This window comes from Mastigoproctus giganteus, chromosome 4 (assembly GCF_048544385.1).
Source record: "Mastigoproctus giganteus isolate SK-2022 chromosome 4, ASM4854438v1, whole genome shotgun sequence".
In the NCBI taxonomy this organism is placed as follows: Eukaryota; Metazoa; Arthropoda; class Arachnida; order Uropygi; family Thelyphonidae; genus Mastigoproctus; species Mastigoproctus giganteus.
In genome coordinates, this window is record NC_143578.1 from 77,536,287 (window position 1) to 77,562,165 (window position 25,879).

The 25,879-nt window shown below is 37.6% G+C and overlaps 1 protein-coding gene across 1 annotated transcript in view; it reads right to left on the reverse strand.

Moving 5' to 3' along the window:
- The window catches only part of LOC150086853 (dnaJ homolog subfamily C member 2), a 451,294-nt gene that overhangs the window by 219,597 nt on the left and 205,818 nt on the right, over nucleotides 1-25,879 (reverse strand). Inside the window, exon 5 of the mRNA XM_090371629.1 lies at nucleotides 23,978-24,122. Coding sequence (XP_090227755.1) covers nucleotides 23,978-24,122 — 145 coding nt within the window. The remainder of the gene's footprint in view (nucleotides 1-23,977; nucleotides 24,123-25,879) is intronic.

Here is a 25,879-nt window from a genome sequence, read left to right on the forward strand (position 1 = left end):
GCTTTCTCCAGCACCAGAGTTTAAAAATGTAAATTTTTCTTCTATCTGCTTTTTTCATTGTCCAGCTTTCGCACCCATAAATTGTTAAGAGAAACACTATAGCACTGTCCATTCTGGTCACATGCTCAAAATATCGCCTGAAAAAACCAAACAAATACTTCTAAAAGGCAATTTGGACATAAGAAGACGTCCACAAATCAAAATTAACACAACTACTATAAAAATGGTAACAGAACTTGTTGTTATTTGGTTTTTAGGAGCATTGGCAACTAAGGCCATATTGCTCCGGGGGATATATGGTGGTCATTCCCTGACCTTTCCGCATCCTCCGTATTTGGTGATCATGGACTCGAACCCCGGTCTGCTCAAGAAGCGTGTGCTACGCACTGCTGCTCCTGCCCAACTGGCTACGGATGTACCGGTAACAGAACTAAAATATCTTGGAGTGGTCTTTGATTCCAAATTAACTTTTTACCCCCATTTGATCTACTTGGTGAAGAAAGTGAGAAATTATGCAGGTATGATTGCCAGGATCAGTCGAGCAGGTTGGGAACACTAAAAAGAAAGACCCTGGCAATCATATACCGTGCAACGTTCCAACGTGTTATCACCTATAGAGCTGGTGCATGGTTCACCCGCTCGGCTATAGTAAGAAATAGGAATAAATTAGAATCGATACAAAGGACAATATTACTCACTATTACCAGAGCATGTTGCACAGTAAGCACACCTGCGCTACACTAGCTGGCCAGAGCTCTCCCACTTTTCTTGGAAGTAGCCAAAAGAGGCTTATATTATACATTAAAAAGGGCATACCCACAGAATTTCGGGGGATAGCCCTTGATACAACCAACTCCTTCAATGCTGAAATAAAAAGAATAGCCACAAAGCTCCATGAGCTAGGGCAAACAAAGTGGGAGCAGGAAACCAGAGGTCTGGTTATCAAATGGTTTCTGCCATGGGTGTCAATAATTAGTCCAATGCCACCTAAGTGGTATGCCCCTGGACTTTTTACAACATTTATATTGACAGGTCACAGCTCCCTAAATGTGAAACTAACTTCCTTAGGATGATGACCCAAACTGCACCTGTGGCGAGAGTGAAGACTGGGCACACATTCTATATGAATGTATAATATATGACATCCCTAGAACAGAGAGCTAATAGCACAGATTGGTCCCTTCCCGGGGGACAAGAACATCTCTTCATCATAGAAGAGGAAATTTATAAAGCCTTTACATCTTTCACACAGTAAGTATTCGAAATGCGCAGAACAACCCAAAGAATGGCAATTCAGACCCCCAGCAATTAAACAATAATCAATAGTTAAAATTGCCCAAGTTTATGGGCAATTTTAACTATTGCCATACCCAGATGATGACTTAAAAACTGTCAGGATAGGAGTATTCTGTGCCCTGACAGAAACCTGACATGACAAAACTCCCCAGGACTACCCTGCCATGTTTAGGAACCTGGGGCCCACACCAAATAAGTAACCGTGTAGGGGAAGAGAGATGTACATGCAGCCAGGGAAGCAGATTAGCTGAAAAATATCAGTAAACTGATAGCAAGGGGATGCAATGTAGAATGAATGAATGAGAATGAAAGACAGAATTAATAGGTTGGCATTGAGTGAACTAGGAATTATGGTAAAAGGGAATAAATGGCAGTTTTGGTGAAAAAAAGAGTGACCTAGCATGCTAGGGAAAGAGAGAGTGAATGGGAATGAGTGGAAGAACAAATTTAATTGGCCGAAAGAATACAAAGTTAAAAATAACTTACATTACTTTATATATACTAACAAACATTTACTAACCACACAAACACTATCACTGCATTCTCCCCTGGCCTGCAAAAAACTTGCAGCTAGGCCTGCACCACAACTGAAGAATAACAGTAAGTTGAGGTGTCCCGAGAGTGGAGTGCAGTTATTATTTATTTGTTATTTGTTTTTTTTTTTTTTAGGAGCATTAGCAACTAAGGTCATATTGCTCCGAGGATATGCGGTGGTCATTCCCTGACCTTTCCGCATCCTCCATATTTGGTGATCATGGGCTCGAACCCCGGTCTAATCAAGAAGCGTGTGCTATGCACTGCTGCTCCTGCCCACCTGGTGAAGTGCAGCAAGACTCGAATAAATTAAATGAAAGCTAGAAGAATGAATGAAAGTGTAAGTGTGTGAGAAAAAGAATGCAAACTATAAATGGTACAGTTAAGTACACACTAACCGTAGTTTTAATTAGTATTTAAATTTACACTACACATCATTTATCCTCCCCTGTGGTGTGTGAGAAAAAGATGAATGAGTGCGAGAGAAAAAAAAAATATATATATACATATACACAGGGTGTCTCAAAAATATATGGCATAACTTCAGGAATGAGTTCCTCATATGTAGACAATAAAAATATTTTATATCAACATAGTTCTGGAAGTGTTTGGTTCCCGAGTTATTAACCGGAATGTCTTATCTCCCGCAGGTGATTTCCTTCATCACAAGGTACTGACAGAATCTGGTAGTTTTACATTCTGACCATGTTCTCAAATCAGGAGCAAGCAGATATGCACTTTATGTATGGTTTGGCAGAAGGCAATGCTCTGGAAGCTTGTCATTTGTACCACGAAAGGTTCCCAGAAAAAAGATGTCCAGACAGGAAAATGTTTTAAGGTATCCATCGCCGCCTTTGTGAACATGGAACCTTTACACCTCGTGCTGCCGACAGAGGACAACCAAGATCTACGACTCCTGAAGTAGAGGAGGAGATTTTGGATATTGTGCATGCCACTCCTGGAACCAACACGCAGAATAGCAATGCAACTGGCTGTTCAATGTTCGACTATTTGGAGAGTGTTGCGAGAACACCAACTGTATTCTTACCATCTGCAATGGGTACAGGCCTTGTCACCAGCAGATTACCCTGTGCAAGTAATGTTCTGTCAGTGGTTCTTGCAGCAGTGTGGTTCAACTCCTCACTTTCCTGCCTTAGTGATATTCACAGAATCCAAAACTTTCACAATCAGCATGTATGGGCTGAGGAAAACCTACATGCAATTCTTCCATCACATCACCAACAGCGGTTCAGCCTTAACATCTGGGTGGGTGTTTTTGGTGATAAGTTATTTGGGCCCCATGTACTTCCAAACAAACTCACAGGGCAGGTGTACAGAAACTTTCTGGAAAACAACATGCCTGATTTCTTGGACGACACACCACTGATCATTCATCAACAAGCACACTTCATGCATGATAATGCGCTTCCGCACATTTCAGTCACCTAGCCCACAATTACCTGAATCGAAGGTTTCCTGGCCGGTGGATAGGTATAGGTGAACCAACTGCCTGGCCTCCCACACTCACCCCATTTAAACCCACTAGATTTATTCTTGTGGAGCCATTTAAAGTCATTGGTGTATTCGATTCCAGTAGCTGATGTGGAAACTCTCTGCAATTGAGGTGCCTCCGTAGCCAGGTGGGAAGGAGCAGCAGTGCGTAGCACACGCTTCTTGATTAGACCGGGATTTGAGCCCGTCACCACCAAATACGGAGAAAGCGGAAAGGTCAGGGACTGACCACTGCATATTTCCAGAGCAATATGGCCTTAGTTGCTAATGCTCCTAAAAAACCAAAACAACAACAACTCTGCAATCGAATTGTGATTGTGAGACAATATGAAACGTGCCAGGAATTTGGCATCGTCTTCGCGAGTCCATGAGACGTCGATGTGAGGCCTGTATTCAGGCAGAAATTGGACATTTTGAACAATTACTATAAGTTGATGTGAACAGTTAAGTGTCATAGACAGACCTTCAAAACTCAGAAACCAGGCATTTCCAGAACTATGTTGATATAAAATATTTTTATTGTCTGCATATGAGGAACTCATTCCTGAAGTTATGCCATGTATTTTTAGCTACTTCGACTCCAGCTACTCCGAATACAGAGTGTCTCAAAAATATTGGTACAAACGTTTAGGGGAGGTAGTTAACATCTAAAGGAATGTGAATCGCATAGGAACCCATAACCGGAAACGTCAAGGGAAAGTAGTAGTAGCAGGGGCAAAAGAAGCAGAAATAACACAAAATAGTAATTAGTAACAAACATTTATTTGACATAATATTAACAATGGAGTACGAGATGGATGCATTTCATGACGTTACAACAGATGCTCAAAGGTTCCACCATGAGATGCAATGCATGCGTGACACCGATGCAGCAGGGATTGGCAGACATGGTCGAACACACTTGGAGTTTCTTTGACAGTAGCAGCAGCGCAGACGAGTCTCTCCACGAGATCCATTTCCGTCTCCACAGGTCATTCATACACGATAGATTTGAGGGCCCCCACAGAAAGAAATCAAGGCTTGATAAATCAGGTGAGCGTGGGGGCCAGGCAAAGGGTCCACCACGGCCAATCCAACGACGTCCAAAACGCCTGTTGAAATGGTCACGAACACACCTTCCATAATGGGCAGGTGCCCCGTCATGTTGAAACTCACATTTGCTGGAACATCGTCAAGTAACCCTGGTAGAACTTGTTCAAGAAAAATCCGATATTTAGCAGAGTTCATGCGGGATGGTAACAGGTATGGGCCGACTAAGCAGTCACCAACCATACATGCCTACACATTTATTGCGAAGCGATGTTGTGCCGCATGAGGGCGCACACCGTGTGGGTTGTATTGAGCCCACACATGAGCATTGTGCTGATTGAATAAACCTTCCCGAGTGAAAAAAGCCTCATCCGTGAACAAAACATAGGCTAGAAAATTCAAGTCTTGAACACTTTCTTAGAGAACCCAAAAGTCACACATGCATGATGATCTTGGGGGAGCAGTAACTGAACCCCTTGGAGATGAAAGGGGTGTAAGGAATCGTCGTGCCAGACACACTGTACACTGTAACGAGACACTCCTAAGGCAGAGGCAATGGCACGTGTGCTGGTAGTAGGATTCTGGACGGCATTCAACACACTTTCTTTCATGGCGGGAGTTTGCGTTGAACATGGTCTGCCCGCACTACTCCTGTTACCTCTAAATGACCCATAATCTCACAAATTTTGATGCACACGCACAAACAAATGGTGGTCTGGTACATGTCTGTCTGGGAAGCATTCTCCATAAATTCGTTGAGCGGCTCGTCCATTGCCCTCTGATAATCCATACACTAGGTGCATGTCTGCCAGCTCACAGTTCATATATCGATGCATGCTCTTTGTGCGGCAACTACCGCGCTGTCTACCGACTTACGGTGACGTTTCCAGTTATGGGTTCCTATGCGATTCAGATTCCTTTAGATGTTATCTACCTCCCCTAAACGTTTGTGCCAATATTTTTGAGACACCCTGTATAAATAAAACTTGGAAAAAATATATATATATAAAATATAAGAAAAAAGTACAGTGGATTCCGGTTATTTGGGCCACCGGTTAATTGTGGCAGCCGTTTATTTGGGACAAATCTTAAAAAACAGAAACCAATCGAGGAAATAGCCAGAAAGCAATTGAGAAAATAGCCAGGGTTTACTTTGCTTAATTGGGATAGCATGCCGTTTAACTGGGGCAGGAGACCGCAGCACTGGAGATTACTCTACGATTGTCTCCGACGGTACCACGTGGTTCAGTCGAAATTCTGGAGGTCACAACCATAAAGCAATAAAAACAATTAGCAGTCACCTGTTTATTGGGCTTTTCTGTTAGTGAAAGTTATCATAAACGGACAGTAAACTCAATCTTACTGAATTTGCGATAATACCGACAGCTGGAATTCTGTGGGTTATTATGGTGAAATGTGTTTACACTTCCATGAAATCTTCAATCATATAAAAAAATTAATTTTCAGATCTTCTCTTCATTCCTATTTTTAAAGCTTTGTAATTCGTTACTCCGTTCTCACTTGCGTGTATCGTGTTACTTGCAATTTGTGTGTGCCGTGTTCTTTGTTATTGATTGCTTATCTTTTTACTATTTTAAATTTTAACTCCCACCCACAAATGTCAGTGAACAGAAATGTCAACTAGATAATTTAATTTTTTAATTGGTAAGGTAATAAAGGGTAAATTTGTGCTTAATATATCTTTGCTTTTATAGCCTGTGGATAATATTCCTCCTATTTTTGCTAATTAGAATCGCTGTTTAATAGAATTAAAATTCAATTCACAAACATAATCACAATGACTGGCACTTACTGCACATCATATAGTGAATGGTACTTTACTATGTTGAGTTCGTCGTAACGTGATTTGACTGTACAGTGAACCAATTGTAAAGGGGAGTAACATTGTATTTCTAACTATTTACGTGAAACTTCGGATAATTGGGGTAACCGCTTAATAGGGCCAAAATGCACTAGTCCCGATGTATCCCAAATAACCGGAATGGACTGTATATAAGAGGTGAAAAAAAAAAAAAAATGAATGCAAGTAGAGTGAGAATGCAGATTATGAATAAAGTAAATGTGTGTGTCTCTCTCACCCCTTCACCTAGTGGATTCCTGCTGCCAGCTAATATATCCCACCCCCAGAGCAGAATGGGCAGCTTGACCTTCTTACCGGATTCGACACTACATAGACATGACAACTATCACCGACAGACATACTGCGGCTTTGCTGCTGACACGCCATTTGGCAATCTGAACTGGGTACTCTTAAAAAAAAAGAAAAAAACCCTCCCTGCCTGGGGATGGGGTTTTAAAGGGAACTGGGTTCCCTTTAAAACCCCATCCCCAGGCAGGGGAGGAGAGGAGACCTCCCTCCCCCTATACTTCGCCTGGTGGGGCTCATCTCAACTGACCTCTTTGGGGATGCCTCCTCTATTGTCCCTATTCTTCTATCTGTCCCCCCCCAAATCGTCAGTCTCCCTCCCTCTCACTAAACCGATCGAGTACACCCCTCAACAATGCCGCCAAATTCCAATCAACGTCTAAATTCTACCGCTTTCATGTAAATCTCTTTGGGCCAAATTCTAGTGAGCACACCCCCCCCCCTTTTTTTTGTGGACAATGGTGGGTCCCAATAGGGGACAACAAACACTATTATCTTTCATCGTAGGCTTTTTAATAGGTCTAACAGGTCGGGCATCTCTCTCTAGCATTCAACCCCAACCAGTGATTTCCTAACAGCAATCCCATTAAGCATTAATGTGAAATGCATTTTTTTTTTTTTTTTTTTTTTTTTTTTTTTTAGGTCCTAGCCACTGAAATCCCAGGAAACTTAGTGGCAGGACCTGCCAGAGCAACTTGTTGTGATACTGGACACACTCGGCTAGCCTCCACGTGGTGAGGCATGAGCAACATCGGGCCCCATTAGGGACCTGGCGGCCAATAAGCCAGACAAACAATGGTCACAACACATTACACTGCACAGACATGGCCCACACACTTTCAAGTCTCTGGCTTGACAGTGTACTGTCCTTGATATAGCGAACACACGCGGAGATGGGAGAAATCCCACCAGGTGCCATCTGACCTGAACATACCGTATACCTTATGTCCATTCTGGTCTTTGTTGTATGGCTGATGTCTTTGTCTTTTCAGATCTTTTCCATGTTCATCATTGCACTGCAACAAAATGATATTCTTCTTTTAATTTCAGGGGCAGATTCTCTGCCTTGATCAATCTTTGATTCAAGAGAGATGAAGTCCCATTCAGATTTGACCTCTTCATTGCTAATTTTAATCTTCACTTCTCCATCAGTTGTTATAATTTTTGTTTTAATTTTAACTTCCCATATGATGTCATAATTTTTGTTTTCTTGATGATAAGCTGCAGTCCCACTTTAACATCTTTAACCATTATAATCAATTGTTTTAGATCTTCCTCATTTTCTGCAAGTAGAGTTGTATCATTTGCATGTCTTAAAATTACTGACATTTCTGCCACCAACTTTCACTCCAATTTCTGACTCATCCAAGAAAAATTTTCTCATAACTGATTCTGTATACATATTAAATAAAAATGGGGATAAGATACAGCCCTGTCACACACCTTTTCCGATTTCAAACCAGTCTTCTTCTGACAGTTGCTTCTTGGTTGGCATACAGCGATCATATTAGCTCAACCAAGTGTGCCTGTATCTCCAATTCTATCAAATAATTTCACAATTTTTCATGTTCAACACAATCAAATGCTTTGCTATAGTCGATGAAGCACATGTATATATCTGTCTGAAATGCATGGGCTTTTTCCATGATCCAATGCTATATTTTCTATGTTATCGTGCAGTAGTCTGGGCAATTTCGGGATTGGAATAAACACTGATCTCTTCCTAATTTTGTATTAGGATTTCTTTAATTCCACTGGTGTAAATATGTTGTACAGGTATCCCTCAATTTACATTGCTCCAATTTCCTTTTTTTTGTTTTATGCCTAATTATAATTACCTCCTTCCATTCATACATTGCTTCTTGCACTTATACGTTCAATGAAACAGTTGACAATAACTCATAGTACTGGAGTCATTTAAAAAACAAAATATAGAGTCCAAAACAGATGTTCAATGTGGACAAAAACCAATTCATTTCAGAAAACACACACACACACACACGCACACACACGCACACACACGCCTGATTAATATTCTATCTATTTTAAAATATAACATTATCTCCGATTTGGAGATAATGTTAAAAAAGGACTGCCTAACATAATGAACACTAACAAACAGGGAACTCATTTAACCAGATAAACTGAGACTAGAAGATGGAAATAAAGGGTGTTGTTTTTTTTGTTGGAGTAATCCCTAAAGATATGCAATCTTGTCTAGAAATATGAGTGTCATTGAAAATGTGCAGTGGAGTCTCTTTCTGCAAGAAATGAGCCAGGTCTAAATTTTAAAGATTATGAAGTTAACTGTTTTCTTTCCTCCAACAGGGATTTATGAAGTAGCAACGTCCCTAAAGCAGTAAATCTCCTTCATTAAGATCTCTTTAAACAAGGGACCTTGAATTAGTTTTCAAGTTTTAGTTTTAGAAGCAATAATCCCTTTTATTCAAACAAATGATTCAGTTTTGTGATAAAGTGAGTGGAAGTCTGACAATTCTATGAGATGCTACTGGAAGTCCTATACAGGTGAAAAAAAAAAAAAAAAAATTCCAATCGACCGTCACTGGACAAATTTTTCACCCTTCCAAAGAAATAATGTGGCCCCATGAAGCCCTGGTAAAACACACAAGACAAAATTCCACAGAAAATGAATTCTGAAGAAGGCCAACAAAATAAAGATAACAGTTCATCTGAATAATTTTAAAGCATACTCATGTAAGCAAAAATTTCAAGTGAAAGCAAGCCTTACATTTTATTTGTTTCATCGAATAATATTCTAGTGCTCTAAATTGGTACCAAAGGTACAGATAGTATTCATGATGATACCAATAACTTCTTAAAATTTGATAATATTAAAATGCACTCTAATTTTCAATGTTCAGGAAAGAATTATATATTTATAACGCTGCTTATAGGAAAATAACCACCCTGGACCTTTTTACTTAATATCCACCCTCAACAGAACTAATTACGGATGCAAATCAAGGGACAGTCAAAAAGTTTGATTATAGCACTATGTGACCAATCCCAGATTGGTCACATAGTGCTATAATCAATATCATCATCAGCCATTTTCAATCCACTGCAGGATGAAGGCCTCTCAGGCAACTTTCCAGTTCCTTCTGTTTTGAGCACTGGCCATCCATTTACTACTCAAAAACTCATGAATTTCATCTATCCATCTCCGCCTTTGTCTTCCAGGTTTTCTTCTAGCTCCTCTTGGGTACCATTCTGTTATTTTCTTAGTCCATATGTCATCATGTCTTCGAGCTATGTGTCCTGCCCAAGACCATTTTAGTTCTTTAGTTTTGATAAGAATGTCCTTTACTTGAGTTTGCTGCCTAATCCATTTGTTTCTCTTCTTATCTAACAGTCTGATTCCCAATATAATTCGTTCCATTCTTCGCTGTGTAGTTCTTAGCTTCTCTTCCATTCTTTTGGTGAGTGCCCAAGTTTCACTTCCATAAGTCATGGTGGGGAGTATACATTGATTCATTATTTTACGTTTCAGACAAACTGGGATATTGCTCTTCAGTATGTGACTATATTTCCTGAATGCTATCCATCCAAAATTTATTCTTCTCTTGACTTCCAGCCATTTATCATTATTACAGCTGATAACTTGTCCCAGATAAGTATATGACTCCACCTTTTCAATTACTGCTCCTTCAATCATTATTTCCCTTTCCGTGGCATACTTGTTCATCATTACTTTTGTTTTAGCCATATTCATCTTTAGTCCAAAATCCTTACTAACTGTGCATAACTGATTAAGATTTTCCTCTAATTCTTTGGGATCGTGGCTTATGACCACAATGTCATCTGCAAATCGTAAATGGTTTAGGTACTCTCCGTTCACATTGACTCCTTTCTGCGACCAGTCTAATCTTCTGAAAGCTTCCTCAAGGGCAGCAGTAAACAGCTTCGGAGATATTGTGTCTCCTTGTCGAACTCCTTTCTCGATTTTAAATTTCCTACTGTCTTTGTCTAGTCTAATAAAGGATGTAGCACTCTCATATATTTTCTTCAAAATTATAATATATGGGGTATCTATGCCTTGTCTTTGCAGTGCCCGAAACATTGCCTTATGCTGTATGGAGTCAAATGCCTTTTCATAATCCACAAATGCCAGGCATAATGGTGTTCTATATTCATTTGCTTTCTCCATTAGCTGTGATATTACATGAAGGTGGTCCATAGTTGAGAATCCTGTCCTAAAGCCAGCTTGCTCTTTCGGTTGATTCTCATCAAGTATTCTTTCTAATCTGTTAGTAATGACCCTTGTGAACAACTTGTAGATGTGGGATAACAAGCTAATTGGTCTATAATTTCCAATTTCTGATTTATCTCCTTTCTTATGCAGCAAAACTATGATTGCATTATTCCACTGCTTAGGCATCACACCTTTTCTAATGCACTTTGTGAAGAGCCTTGCCAGTTTTTGTGTTATGTCTCTTCCTCCCAATTTTAACAACTCTACAGTAACTTCATCTTCCCCCGGGGCTTTCCGATTCTTCATTTTCTTCAATGCATGTTCTACCTCATCAGGAAGAATATCGGGTATGTCGTATGTGTTGCTACTTTGCAATCCATCTTCCCCACTGCTGGTATCATTCCCTCGCTCCTTGTATAATTCTCTATAGTAGTCTTCTGCTATTTGAATTATGCCTTCTCTGCTGTTTATAAGTACACCATCGCTATTCTTCAGTTTCAGTATCATTTGTCTTTCTGTATTACTGCTCATGGCTGCTGATTTAAATCCTTTGTTTTCCCTTAATGCTTGTTCAACTTTTCTTGTGTTAAATCTTCTTATGTCCTCTCTGAGTCTCTTTCTAATGGCTTTGCATAACTCAGTATACTCAATTTTCTCCCTGTCAGTGTTTTTCTTGCTCTTCATTTGTCGTCTTTGGTTCATCATGACAAGTGTTTCTCGACTAATTTTTTCTTCTTTGGATTTTTGTTTCCCTATAAGTTTCTTGGGCTTTATCACTTTCAGAAAGTTGTAATATTCCTCGTCGATATCTTGGTCCTGAGCAGTCTGCAGAAGCTCAAACTTGTTTTTAAGTTCCAGTACATACTGCTTTTTCTCCTCCTCTGTTATTTCAAAGACCTTTGTATTATTTACTCGAGTCAGTTTTTTCCTTTCCTTTCCTACATCTATATCAAGTGTACATCTTACCATTCTGTGATCACTTCCAACATTTACCTTATTCAGGACGGTAACAATAACAAATCAGGACGGTAACAATAATCAATAACAAAAGCACAATTTAATGTCAAAGTGCAAGTTTTAGCCTACATTTACATGTATCTAGAAGACTCTTAATCATTCAGTACGTTTCATTGCAATCTCACTAACATGATTTCTGAGTGTGAAAAATATCAAATGTGAAACATTACTTAAATGTCAGATGTTGCCAATGCTTAGAGAAAAATTTATGTCCAAAAAATTTAAACATCCAGAAAATTTGTGCATCAGAACCAATGATGGCAGAAAGTGAGCAGAGGGTCCAATCCAATTTGTTTCAAAGTATTTTATAAGGGCTTCACACTTTTCATATGAAGGATGTTCTGGCGATGGACGTTCTCGAATGATTCCTCCCTAAGCTTCCTCCAGTTCATCTAAAGAAACAAATGCCAATCCCACCAGTGACTTCACTAACTTTCTGACAATTTGTTCCTCGATGTATGTCAATCGTAATCCTAAATGTACTTTCCGCCAAATTGCTTGAGTGAAACGAAATAAACAGCCCTTAATATCAGCATCAGAAAATGTTTCATCTATGGATCTGATCACAGCACTTTCGTAATCAACTTGGAATTTTCCTGGTTGAAACATCCTGATTTGCAATGCTTTCTGTTGAATTAATTGTAACATGTAATTATAAGTTGATTTTGACTCATCTGGAAGAAGAATATAAATAAATGGAAATATTTGGCCTCTATGCATGGCATGAAGAGTATACAGTTGGCAAAATAATCAAGGAACAATTTTAAATGTTCCATCCATGTAAATAGCATTTCCTGGATTTTTGCAGAGAATCTGAAGGAACTGCACAATTCCGAAACCAAAAATCGTTTCTTCCTCACCACCTTCAAATAGTAAAAATTCTTCTTCTTACATTCATCTGGGATGATCAGTTTTGATAATGAATCCGGAAGACAAGGCCAAAATTTAAAAGAAGCTCTATGAAACATTGATTGTAATAGCAGAAACAACTTCTATATATTCGGAATCTAGTGTTTTGTTTAATATTTCCCCATAAGCTGTAGTAACTGTTGCTTCTGGATATTCTCCTTCATTTGTTCCACCACCTTCGCTTTTACAGCCTTCTGAATATCAGGCTCATAATTATGAAGGGCCACTTTTTGCTTTAAAAATGGCTCTATCCTCTGCTTTGAACGATTAGGGCAGGTCACTATTATGGCAAGCGTTCATTAGGGCATGTATGATTAGGGCAAGCATTCATTAGGGAATGTGCAATTAGGGCAAGTCACCATTAGTGGTGACTTGCCCTAATGAATGGAGCAACAGCAGCTGTGCCTTTTCCAACAACTCCAGAACCTGAAAGGAAAGAAGAAAATAAACCAGCTGCTTACAGGCCTCCTCAGATGCGTAATCCTTCTTTAGCATCAAGTGGAAGTACTCGCAGATACCAAAACACAGCCCCTGAGTTATCCAGTGAACTTCATTTTCCTTCACTTTCTGCTGCAGGCACTGATGTTCCTTCAAGAGGTATTAAAAGCGACCCAAGTTCAGAAAGGAGTTTCCAGTCCATAAAACATGGAATAAAGACCAAAAGTGAAACACATCAAGGAGTTCATCTTGACTTAGAGAATAAGTATGCTGCTTTACCCCCAAGAAAACTGAAAAAGCAATTTTAACCCAATTAAAATTGGTGTTCGATTCAAATCTCCTGCAATAATTTTATTATATGAAGATATTTCTTCCAAGAAGTTTCATAAGAGAATAATGCCTGTTCGTGGCCTTTTCAAGAACTGTACTGTAGGTATAATTGCTAGAGTACTAAAAGAACACCATAGGGATTACTTAGTTCAAGTTCCAAATGTGCACAGAGAAAAACTTTTAAAAATTATTCAAGAAAATATGAAGGGTCATGGTTTAGACGATTTGCTAAAGACTTTAAATAAGTAATTTTCTGTTGATCCAGAAGAAAACTTGAATAAAGTTGACGAAGATATATTAAAAAGGAAAAAAGAAATAATGGATGAAACATTTGAAGTAAATAGAAAGGAGCCTGAAGATCCAGATTTTAAATATGATATAGAAGTGGATTTTGATCATATTGGTCATGTTGAAACTTCCGAATGAGATTCTGAAAATGATCTTGAATTTTGATATAAAAGTAGAACACTATTCTTTTTTTGTCAAGTTTAGAGTTTTTAACTACCAGCTCAAGTTACTTTTAAAAGTAGCACAGCCTAACTATATAGGTGGAAGATATTAGAGAAATAGCTTCTTGGTGATTAGAGGGTCTGGTATGGCAGAAAAAACGTTAGTGGGGAAGCAAATCTTGGCAATAAAAACCTTTAAGGGGGAGCTTTTACTGAGATCCCTTAAAATTCATGATTGGGCCTTGAAAGGTCTGGTTTTATATTTTTTTATGTACATATTTAATGCTATTAAATTTATTAGTTTATTGTTGTTTAAGGTCAATTTAATACCATTTTGTATATAGCCTTTAAATCTATAGATTGAATTTTATAAAAAATATTATTGGTCTTCATTTTAATCATACTGATTACAAAAAAGCATAATCCTGCTAATAGGTGAAAGGCTCATCAACGATGTCATTATTATATCTATGTTAATTATGCATGAAAGCTCTGATGATAGGAGTTCTTTCTGTACTAATTTTATTTTACACTATACCATGGCAGTGATTCATAATGACAAACTGTGATACCATATTTCTTATATATATCCAGGATTATAATATTTTGGTTATGTATTAAGGATTTAATTAGGAAATAAGCAAGAATATTATCTAAATAAAGAGAAATTTTTATTTTTCAAAAAAAAAAAAAAAGAAAAAAAGAAAAAAACAGAAAAAGACCTGGGAGTAATTGTGCAGTCAGATACAAAGTTTTCTGAGCAATGGAGACAGGCTGCCAGAGCTGGTCATGGGGTATTGTCAATGATATAAAGGAATTTTAAGAGAGTAGGAAAAAGGAGGAGATTATCCCTTTATATAAGGAAATGATCAAGCAACACTTTTTTTTTTTTTTTTTTGGCTGATGCTGCATAAGCTCATACACTGCTTTCTTGCATCACATGCCACTACTATTACTACTACTACAGGTCTGGAGACCTCATTTTAGGAAGGATGTAGAGTTGCTTGAGCGTGTACAGAGAAGGGCAACAATGTTGGTGAGGGAACAAAGGGGCCCTCTTACCAAGAAAGGCTTAAGTTCTGCAAATTACAGCAGCTGGAGCCTAGACACCTGCGAGGTGATCTGATTGAGGTGTATAAGGCCTTGAACAGGTTGATGCAAGCTGAATTTTGATGTGATTCTTCCACTTGCTCAGATTACGAACCTGAGAGGGCATAGATTCAAACTGAGGAAACACAATTGTAGAATAGATGTGCAGAAATTTGTCTTTAGCCAACAGGTAGTTGATTGCTGGAACAAGCTTCCATCTGTTGTTGTTGTTGTGGTGGTGGAAGTTGATAGCTTGAATAAATTTAAGGATGAGCTAGACATGCATTTGGAGTGAATGGATGGGTGAAATGGGAGGTGTTTTTTTTTTGGCTGAGGCTGCATAACCTTTCTTTCTTGCATCATATGCCTCAACTAATGCTAATGCTAACACTTGGGGAGTCTACACACAAAATATCTGAGACCCACAAAGCCCACCGGTTTAACTAACTGGTAGGCTGTGTGAAATTAGCTAACCAGGTTATACCCACATTATGCACAAATACAACCTTAGTCCTTACAGTTTACAATGAGATAGGGATCTGTGAAGTTAGGTTAGTTCACAGATCATTAATGTATTAAAATATGTTATACAGGTGACCCCCGCTTAACGCTGATAATTCGTTCCGTAAAAACAGAGCGCTAAGTGAATCCGGGCTAAGCGAGAACCGCATTCCCATAAAGTAACATATGTATTTTTGAGTTGCGGTTGGCGCCATAGGATATTTCCTGATCAAAAATAAACGGTAGTGAAAAGATGCACAAATGTTGGTCAAAATATTTAATATTCAAATATTTGTACATATAAAATATTCTGCATTACATATGTATCGTGTCTGTACATACGTTTATAATTATGTGGTAACTACTTATGTATCAAAATTAAACTTAAAATTCCAATTAAAATCATGAATTTAATTGATCTAAATTGATTTAATTTAATTAATGAATTTAATCATGAAAAATGTGTCGATTTTGAGTTGAACTTTGGCCCTCTTCCAAATAAACTAAATTAATTTTAAATCCCCAGCAGCGTTACCACCCTACAACAAAGTCAACCGATCCTTCACCGCTTTGAAACATGGCATGTTTGTTTCTTCTTTCAATATGAAACTTCTTTTAGGCATTCGTTTCCACAAAAGTGCTGCTTCATCTATGTTAAAAACTTGTTGAGAAGTATAACGAACAATATCCCTCTATAATAATTTTAACAAGTTCTTTTTTGAAAGTTTCGGCTCCTTCTGCACTTGTGGCTTCTCCCTGGATTTTAAAACTTTTCAACCAGCCCTTACTAGTTTTAAATGGTTCCACATTTTTTTTTTTTTTTTAGGTGAGTTTTCTTTAGATCATCATATTGGCTAATATCTCTCTCTCTTTTTTTTTTTTTTTTTTTTAATAATATTTAACTTAATTGAATTCTGCATTGGACATTATCTTCAATAAAATTAGGTAAAGTCTTTCCATTTCAATCCTAACAGCCGGCCTAGCCATAGTTGCTTGCAGTGGAACAGCTATCTTTCCCGCTGCTAAAATTAATTCTTTATTTTTTTATAATTGTTCTTACAGTTAAACTTGCAAGTCCTAAATTATAGCACACATCTGCTTGTCTTTGACCGGAATCGATTCGCTTCAAAACGTCTAATTTAATTTTCAAATTCAGTCTTTTTCTTACATTTACAGCCAGGCCTCGCATAACGCGAGTTCGATTAACGCGATTTTCAGTTAACGCTATTTGAAAAATTATACAAATTTTCACTTTACATGATGCAAATTTCCAGTTAACGCAATCTTTTTTTTTTTTTTTTAATGCGATAGTTGAAAAAGATTTGAATCGCGCGTTAAGCTTACCGCAAGTCGTTAGCATTAGCATTAGTAGAGGCATTTGATGCAAGAAAGCAAGCTTATGCAGCATCAGCCAAAAAAAAAAACCCACTTCCACTTCACCCCTCTGTTCGTTCAAAATACCTGTCCAGCTGAGCCTTAAACTTATTTAGGCTATCAACCTCCACCACAAGGGTTGGAAGTCTGTTCCACCAACCAACCACTCGCTGGCTAAAGGCAAATTTCCGCACGTCTATCCTACATCTGTCTTTCCTCAATTTGAATTTATGCCCTCTCAGGTGATTTTTCTGAGCTAGAGGAAGAATCCCATCAGCATTGAGCATGCTTAAACCATTCAAGGCTTTATACACCTCTATCAGATCACCTCGCTGGTGAATAGTCTCCAGACACTGTAATTTGCAAAACTTAAGCCTTTCTTCGTAAGAGCACCCCAAACTAATCTTGTTGCCCTTCTCTGTACTCGTTCCAGCAGCTCTACATCCTTCTTGAAATGAGGCCTCCAGACCTGTATACAGTACTCTAGGTGTGGCCTGACCATCGCCTTATACAATGGAATGATCACCTCCTTATCCCTGCTGGAAAAATTCCTGTATATCATTGACAATACTCCATGAGCTACTCTTGCAGCCCGTCTGCACTGCTCAGAGAACTTCATATCTGCCTGCACAACCACCCCCAAGTCCCTTTCATTCTCTACCACTGTCAGTGTAGTACCACATAGTTGATACGTTGCTCTGGGGTTGCTGTTTCCCATGTGTAGTACTTTACATTTGTCAATGTTAAACTTCATTTGCCACCTCTCAGCCCATCTGCTCAACCTTTCCAGATCCTGTTGCAGCAGCATAGTGTCCGTAGTGTCCTTGACAACCCTGCCAACCTTTGTATCGTCTGCAAACTTGGACATTAAGCCGGATATACCATCATCAATATCATTTATAAATACAGAAAACAATAATGGACCCAACACTAAGCCCTGAGGGACTCCACTAATAACATCAGTCCACGATGAGCAGTGTCCATTGATTACCACTCTCTGTCTTCTCCCTCTCAACCACCCCTTTATCCATAGCAGCAATTTGCCTCCAATGTCACACTGCTCCAATTTGTGTAGCAGTGTTCCATGTGCAACAGTATCAAAAGCCTTTCTAAGATCCAAGTATATAATATCAAAGTTATTCCCTGCATCCAGTTCTTTTGTGACTGCATCATAGTATCCAATCAAGTTGGTCAGGCAAGACTTCCCTTTAACAAAACCATGCTGTGTCTGAGCTATAACTGAAGTCTTGTCTAAATGATCCTGCAGTGCTTCTTTAACCAGTGCCTCCATTAATTTTCCTGGAACAGAAAATCGTACGGTCAATAAACAAACATTTGCCTGCTGCCCGCCTCGGTGTGTTCCATCAACCATCGGAAGAAGACGTGTTACTTGTTTGTCTCTTGCTAATAAAGTCAATGCACACTTGCATAAAAATTCAAATTTTTAAATGAGCCAGATGAAAATGTTACCGCGAAGGAGATAACGGTAAAAGAATTAGATGAAATCTTTCGTATCGTAGAGAACCTGACACAAAAGGTTTGAGGTTCTCTGCGATATTTATTTCGCCAGGGCCCAGAGTAGACTGTTGTCGGCTATCGGAAATTGATTGATGAAAAGAGAGAGTCAACACTGTTCAAATATTTCCGCAACAGTCATTTCTTCATTGTGTGTTTTATGTCAGAGGTTCCCAAACTTTCTCGGTTCACGGCCCTTAGTGTCTCAGTAATTTTTTCAAGGCGCACCCAGACCAAAAGAAATACCCAACAGTTCCGTTTAGTAGTTAGGTCCAAACAACTTAATAAGAAATTCCGAAACTGTGAACTACCACGAGCTAGTAGTTCGCGCGGTGTCCGACAGATGTCGAATATCACTGTGTTTCCCTTGAAAATTTAAAATATTCCACGATGCACAGTTTGGGAACCGCTGTTTTATGCAATAAACATTTAATTCCATTATTATTTTCATTATCTTTTACATTGTATACAGTTAAAAAGTTATTTAAAAGGTATTTTTAAAATTCTTTATGGACATTCCAGAAGGTCAAGGACCAATTATAATTTTTCCTATTGATTATTATATTCGATTATCGCGTTTCCGTTTTGCGCAATGCGCTCGCGGGACGAATTTATCGCGTTAATCGAGGCCAGCCTGTATGGTCTTCATACTGCGCTCAGACGTTGTTGCTTTTTCATTCTTATCGGCCATTAGTAACTCTTCGAAATGAAACTGCGTTGGTTGCATTAATTACGATACAATGTTCAAGTAAACTGTCCGTTATGCACGATGTCTAATACGGTACTGAGTGATGACTAGACTTCGGATAAATGCATATAACGCAAATATTACAAGCAATATACTTGATAATTTTTTAAAATGTTGATCTCGGAACTACATAACAAGTCACTGTACTGCAGTTAAATTAGTGTGCGAGAAAATTTCACTGAGCGTGGGAAACGTTTTAATTCTGTTTTGATATTCATTTTCAAGCTATCGACTCGATCAAATGAAACGATTTCGCTAAATATGCCAAAAATGCAATCTGTAAAAGAGCGTTATAGTGATCTGTGATAATGTTATAGTCAGATACGGGTTATAACATAAGAACAGCGTTATAGCAAATCAGCGTAAAGCGAACCGCGTTATAATTGGGGCCTGCTGTACTCTCTATTCTTTTTTGACTTAGTATTAGTAGTGGCAAACAATGCAAGAAAGCAGGATTATACAGCAACAGTCCAAAAAACACCACTTCACATATCACCTATCCATTCCCTTTAATATTAGTCTGTCTAGTTCTCCCTTGAGTTTATTCAAACTTCTCACTTCTATGTCAGATGGAAGTTTGTTTCAACAAACAACTATCTGCCAGCTAATGGCAAATTTACACACATTGATTCTGCAACCATCCTTCCTCAATTTGAGTTTATGTCTCCTCGTGTGTGTAGTCTGAGCAAGAGGAAGGATTCCATTAGCACTTAATCCATCCAAAACCTTAAATGCCTCAATTAGATCTCACACCTAGTCTCCAGATGATGTGGTTTACAAAACTGAAGCCTTTCCTGGTAAGAGCACCCTTTTGCTCCCCTCACTAATCTCATTGCTCTTCTCTGAACCTGTTCAAACAGTTCTACTTCCTGCCTAAAATAAGAATTCCAGACTTGTACGCGATACTCAAGATGTGGCATTACCACTGTCTTATACAGCATGATGATCACCACCTTACCCCTGATGGCAAAATTCTTTTATATCACTGACAAAACCATATGAGCTGTCCTGGCAGCCTGTCTGCACTGCTCAGAAAACTTTATATTTGACTGCACAAATACCCCCTGGGTGGGGCCGGATTTAAACTTGCTGTGGCTCTAAGCTATAACATGTACAAGGCCCTTCTCCCTCCACCAAATAATAAATTAAAAATGTTTTAATTGAAAAAAAAATTAAGTGGCTGTACAAATAAAGAGGCATGTAATATTGTTAAAGGACATGAAATTTGTGCATATTCTTTATCAGCTTATGTTAAACAATAACAAAATTATGAAATTATTGCTCAAAGTAAAACATGCTTTAAAAATTTCCATTTATGGAATCAGTTTTCCTTTTTCCCTCTTAAGATATAAATTTCCCACAAAAAAAGTGAAATTTCTTTCCAGTTGACGGAAATTTTCCTTTCATAATTAACTCAATTCAGCATATACTTATCACACCACACATGTGTATGGGATCAGTGCAGCTGATGCACACACTGGTGCATCTGAACCCAAAAGGCCACACAATGTTCTTGTTCTACTGTTGTCATTGTTGGCAAGTGAGCCGCTCCAAGGAATAACTGATTAGTAATTAACAATAATAGCCAAAACCATAACAAAAATTATCATATGACGTTTACGGTTCACCTAGGACAATATTAAAAAAATGATTTTTTTTAAAAGATGGAGCAAGGTTCCTAGTAATGTGAGGCTCTATGCTGTAATTCGTTTAACTTATATGTAAATCTGGCTCCGTCCCCAGGTCTTTTTCATTCTCTTTTACTCTGAGTCTGGTACCATACAGTTTGTAGGTTTACCTGGGATTACTGCCACCCACATGGTAGTAATCCCAGTACCTTACATTTGTCAATGTTGAACTTTAATTGCCACTTCTCAGCCCATTTTTCTGCCTAATTTTTCCTAATTTTTCTAGATCTTGCGGCAGCATACTCTGATCACATGACTTTCTGAGGGTTGTACAAACACAGTGAATAACAAACAAGAGTGGGTTTCCTTCCCCATCATCCAAGTATGGCAAAGACATCGACACAGCAGTCCAGACAGACAGATGTCTCTTAGGGAGTTGGAGTAGATTTAGCTTTTCATGTGATTTCATATTGAACACTGTTTACAAGCATCTGGTTTATTAGAAAGTCAACAGGATATGGGTGCTTCACCAACTGACCAACAACTACAAAACAGCATGCATGATGGCATCACTCACCTACTTGCAACAATACATGGAGGTGGGTGAAAAACTTTTGGATCACATCATTAACTAAAATGAGACATAGGTGTTTCACCAATGTCCTAACAGAATCTGTGTTATAGAAGCATCTTGTTTCTCCTCCTCCAGAAAAGTTGAACACAATGTCAAGCCCAAGAAAGGTGATGTATAAAACTATGACGAATAATGCTGTTTGCTGTTCACACACACACACACACACATCTCTTGACACTTGGCATTTGGAGGTTCTTCTCCATATAGTCCTGACTTTTCAATACAGTAATACCCCGAAGTTACGCGATAGGTGGGTCCAACGAAAATCGCGTAAGTCGGGGTACAACTTTGCATATAAATACATATAAATTTTGCTTAATTGGGACCAAGGACTAACAAAAACACTAGTTTAGAAGAAAAATATTAATAAAATTGCAGTTCTTTATACATATTAATACAAAATATGTATTACAAAAACAAATGACTTACGTAAAAAAGTTATTTCAATGTCGATGGCTTCATAAAATCTAACAAATTAGTCTGACGACACAGCACCTTCTTTTTTTCACGCAGAATTTCGTCGTAGCAAGCTAATAATTTTTTTATTCCTTGCTTTGTAGCTATAACGCGTTCTTCGTTGGAGTCTATGTTTTCTAAAATTTTTAAGCCCTTTACAATTGAGCCCTTTTCAATTTTCAACCTGTCAAGTTTGCAATTGTCATGTGCTTTTCGCCGTTGCTTCATTTAGGCCTGTAGCACGTGCAATATCACATGGTCTTTCATTTCGCTCAAAGCGTTTCACAATTTCATATTTTTTCTCTATCGACAGAGGCGGACTGGCCATAAGCCTTGCCGGGGAAACCCCGGTGGGCCGGTGTGATTTTGGCCATAAACCATAGTATGAGGCCACTATAAATTTTCCCGGGTAAGAATTTTTGATCCAGTCCGCCTCTGTTTATCGATAATTGCTTTTCTTTTTCTCTCTGAATCTGCAGTGTCTTCACCAGGACGCTTCCTTTTCACACCTTTTAAGTATTTTACTCATTTTTAGGGAATAAAGCACAATTACAAAACGAGGAAGCACGCTTGATACGCATAAACAAAGCTGCGCGCATGTAGCAACTGAATAAACAACACCATAAAGACAGAGATACACTATTAACACCTCACATTTCTAGGGGTTACTACCATAAAACAATAAAAATCCAGTTGCGTTTCTGCTAGTGAAATCTGTTATAAACTGGTAGTAAACTCGATCTAATTGCATTTGCGATTATACCGATAGCTGGAATTGTGTTGGTTTTTACGTTATTATGGTGAAATGTGTTTCCCCTTCACTGATATAAAAAACATAAAAGCAGCAAAGTTGAATTTTGTTCATCTTTCGCTCTCATTCTCCGCCATCGCACCGTATATCGATAACATATGAAAAACGACCTTGAAGATAGTGGGCGGCAGCGTTGCCAAACGAAAAAATCAAGAACCACGTAACTCCGAGTTCGCGTAAGTCGGGGTATTACTGTACTTGATTTCCACTTTTTCATACATTTCAAAAGATATCTGTGAAGGAAATACTTCCCATCAGCTCAGGGCTGGCTTTAGGGTAAGGCTGAGTAGGCAGTGGCCTAGGGGTGGCAATGCCCCCTAAACCTTGTTTTTATGAAGTGTTTTATTTTTTAATTTAGCATTACATTGTGCATAATTTGTTTTTTGTAAGTAAATAAAATGTAAAATCTTCACATCAGCAGGAGAGGGACGGCATCAGTCAATGTGGCCTAGAGCACTATATACCCTTGAGCCAGCCCTGCATCAGGTGATGCCACCCAAGAGGAAGTCAGGCAATTTGTGTGCCATTAGGACAGATCTTTTTACCACCACGGATATGACAATCTGATCGACTGCTATTATCATACTTATTCAGGAAAGTGCCTGAATAAGTATGATAACTTTGTTGAAAAATAGTTTAAGAGTGTCTTTATGAATAACATGTGTACTTAAATATAAATAACTAAATGCTCCTTACTAAAAATGAAAAAAATATCTATATAACGTGACCTTCAGATCTGCATTCTTGTTTACAGTAACTAAATGAAATATCAATTCAGTTCACAAATATAGTTTTGCACTATTTTTTGTGTTTCTTTATGTATTTTACACTCTCATAATCTACTCACACAATAAATTTATAGGACTATCAGCAGAAACACTGAGGCAGACATTTAATTAGCCAATTTCAGTTAATTCTTTACTTTTTACTTTTGTATATTTGCAAATTTTTAATAAAAGCTTTGTTATTCACAATTAACAACAAACATTGACAAACTTATATTAACAATGTTTGTACTGCATCTGAAATTACTAGTTTGAATGTGCAAATTTTTTAACATGTAGAGATTGGCTTTAATGCAGAAATATGAAATGATTTAAACTGAAACACATCTCTTTGAATTTAAGTCATATAACAGGTAGAAGGAAAAAAAGTAAAATGAGAAGAAAGCCAATATGCAATATAGTTTTTGTTATGTAAAAGTAAAAATAAACAACATATTCTGAACTAATAATACAATTATTATAAAGGTAAAATTTAATAATTTAAAACCCACAAAAATTTTTTTTTCATAGTCTGAAAACAATTTTTTGTTGTTTTTTTTTACCTAGTATTGTTCTTGAAAACAGGCCTGAAGATTTCAAAAAAATTTTCTTTAGAAAAGGAGTTAGATGGAGGAATATCATCATCAAATTCAGGATCAACACTGTCATATGACTGCCTTTTAATAACATTGCCCAGTATTTCATATGCTACAGGAAAAATATAACTGGAGTTCAACTCCAAAGTTATTAGACATATTAACACTAATTTTAACACTCAATTAAGAAACAAACTACCTTCTATAAATAATAACTGAATCCCAGAATACAGTTATGAACTAGAACTATCCAAAACCTGTACAAATCATTTTAATGAAATTGCTATACACTCAATTAGAGAATGAAGTTAATAGCAAACTGATTCTCTTTTAGTAGCAATGACAGCAACACTGTTCCTTGGTGCTAATTCTGCAATGTATACAAAGCTATTAATGATGATACTAGTCAATTTTAGTAATGATATGCTTTAAACCAAACCCCACATTAATACCCTATGAGCAATGAAAATATTGTTTTGATATATCAGTTATCATCTCGATACAATGTCAACAATACAGAAGGCCCAACAATACAGAATATGCAAATAGTTAGGTACATCCAAGAGTTGATAGAGCTCTTCACGGATATCAGAAGTATAGCAAGATATCACATAAACAGTGCCTACCCTGGAATACTCCCATCAGGGACCTGGACAGAGGACATAATGTGCCCTACACTCATTGCTCTGTGTTATTTCCTCAACACTCACATCTATTGGTAGTAAACAGCAGCATGAAATGGAATTTCAATGGACCATATTACATGCTCCCACCACTCCAACCACTGCTTACACTGCAAACAGATATCTGTTCTTCTCAAAGAGAATTGTATGTAATAGTAATGTACAAATGTAGGCCCATTACATTTGTACATTACTAATTTTTGGCATGCCATGTTGATTGATTTGGACTATATTAACAAGCATTGAAGACATCAAACATAACTGATGGTTAAGAGATTCCATAATCCTTTCTTTAATCTAGTGATTTTCATAAAATGCTTTTTCTTTTTGAAAATATCACATATTCTTGACTGTGGAATAACTTCTGCCAACCTGCCATGTAGCTCCACTGACGGTTCCTTAGACAACTGCTGCTGATATTTTCACTTATACCTCTTGTGAAGTGGTATAAGTGGTATAATGACTGCTTTTCCTATAATAAAGCATTAATGACAAAACTAAGGGCTAGATGTTTAAGCAATACTTATACACTACTCTATAAATAGGCTATTTTCCATATATTAATAAACTACAGGCTATTTCATTTACATTCAACAGGCAGCAATTTCAATTTGTGACATATAATTCCATAATATTTTAGTATATTTCATGCAAAGGGTTTGTCAGCGACAATTCATTTCAAGAAATATTTGTGTCCAATATCACAAGTTTCATATTTTTCTGTAGATATTCTGAAATTGCCTATTGGAAAATGCACAATTTAACAATAAAAATGATTATTAAATTAAATTTTTTAACACATAAATCCCAAGATCATAATTTGGGGCATATCAAAAAAATATATTTTCCTACTAAGCAGGCATGTGATAGACTACATGGTGGCTGGGAATGATTTTGACTGTAGTCAATACAGATTTCTTATATTTTAAATAAAGAAACCAAGAAAAATTACTTTGACAGGTACTGTAAGTTACTGTTGGGAGGACAGTAGTTTTTAATAATAATAATAAAGTAGAAGGAATTCTGAAAATAACTCTTACATGCCTACCAAATGGTTAAACCTCTTGAAACTCCAATATTTGCTGTTTCAAGAGGAAGTTTTTTACTCGTTTTTTAAGTTGTAATATACTTGCATGACTTAACCCAAATTTGGATTGCTTATATGAATATACCAATTTCACACATG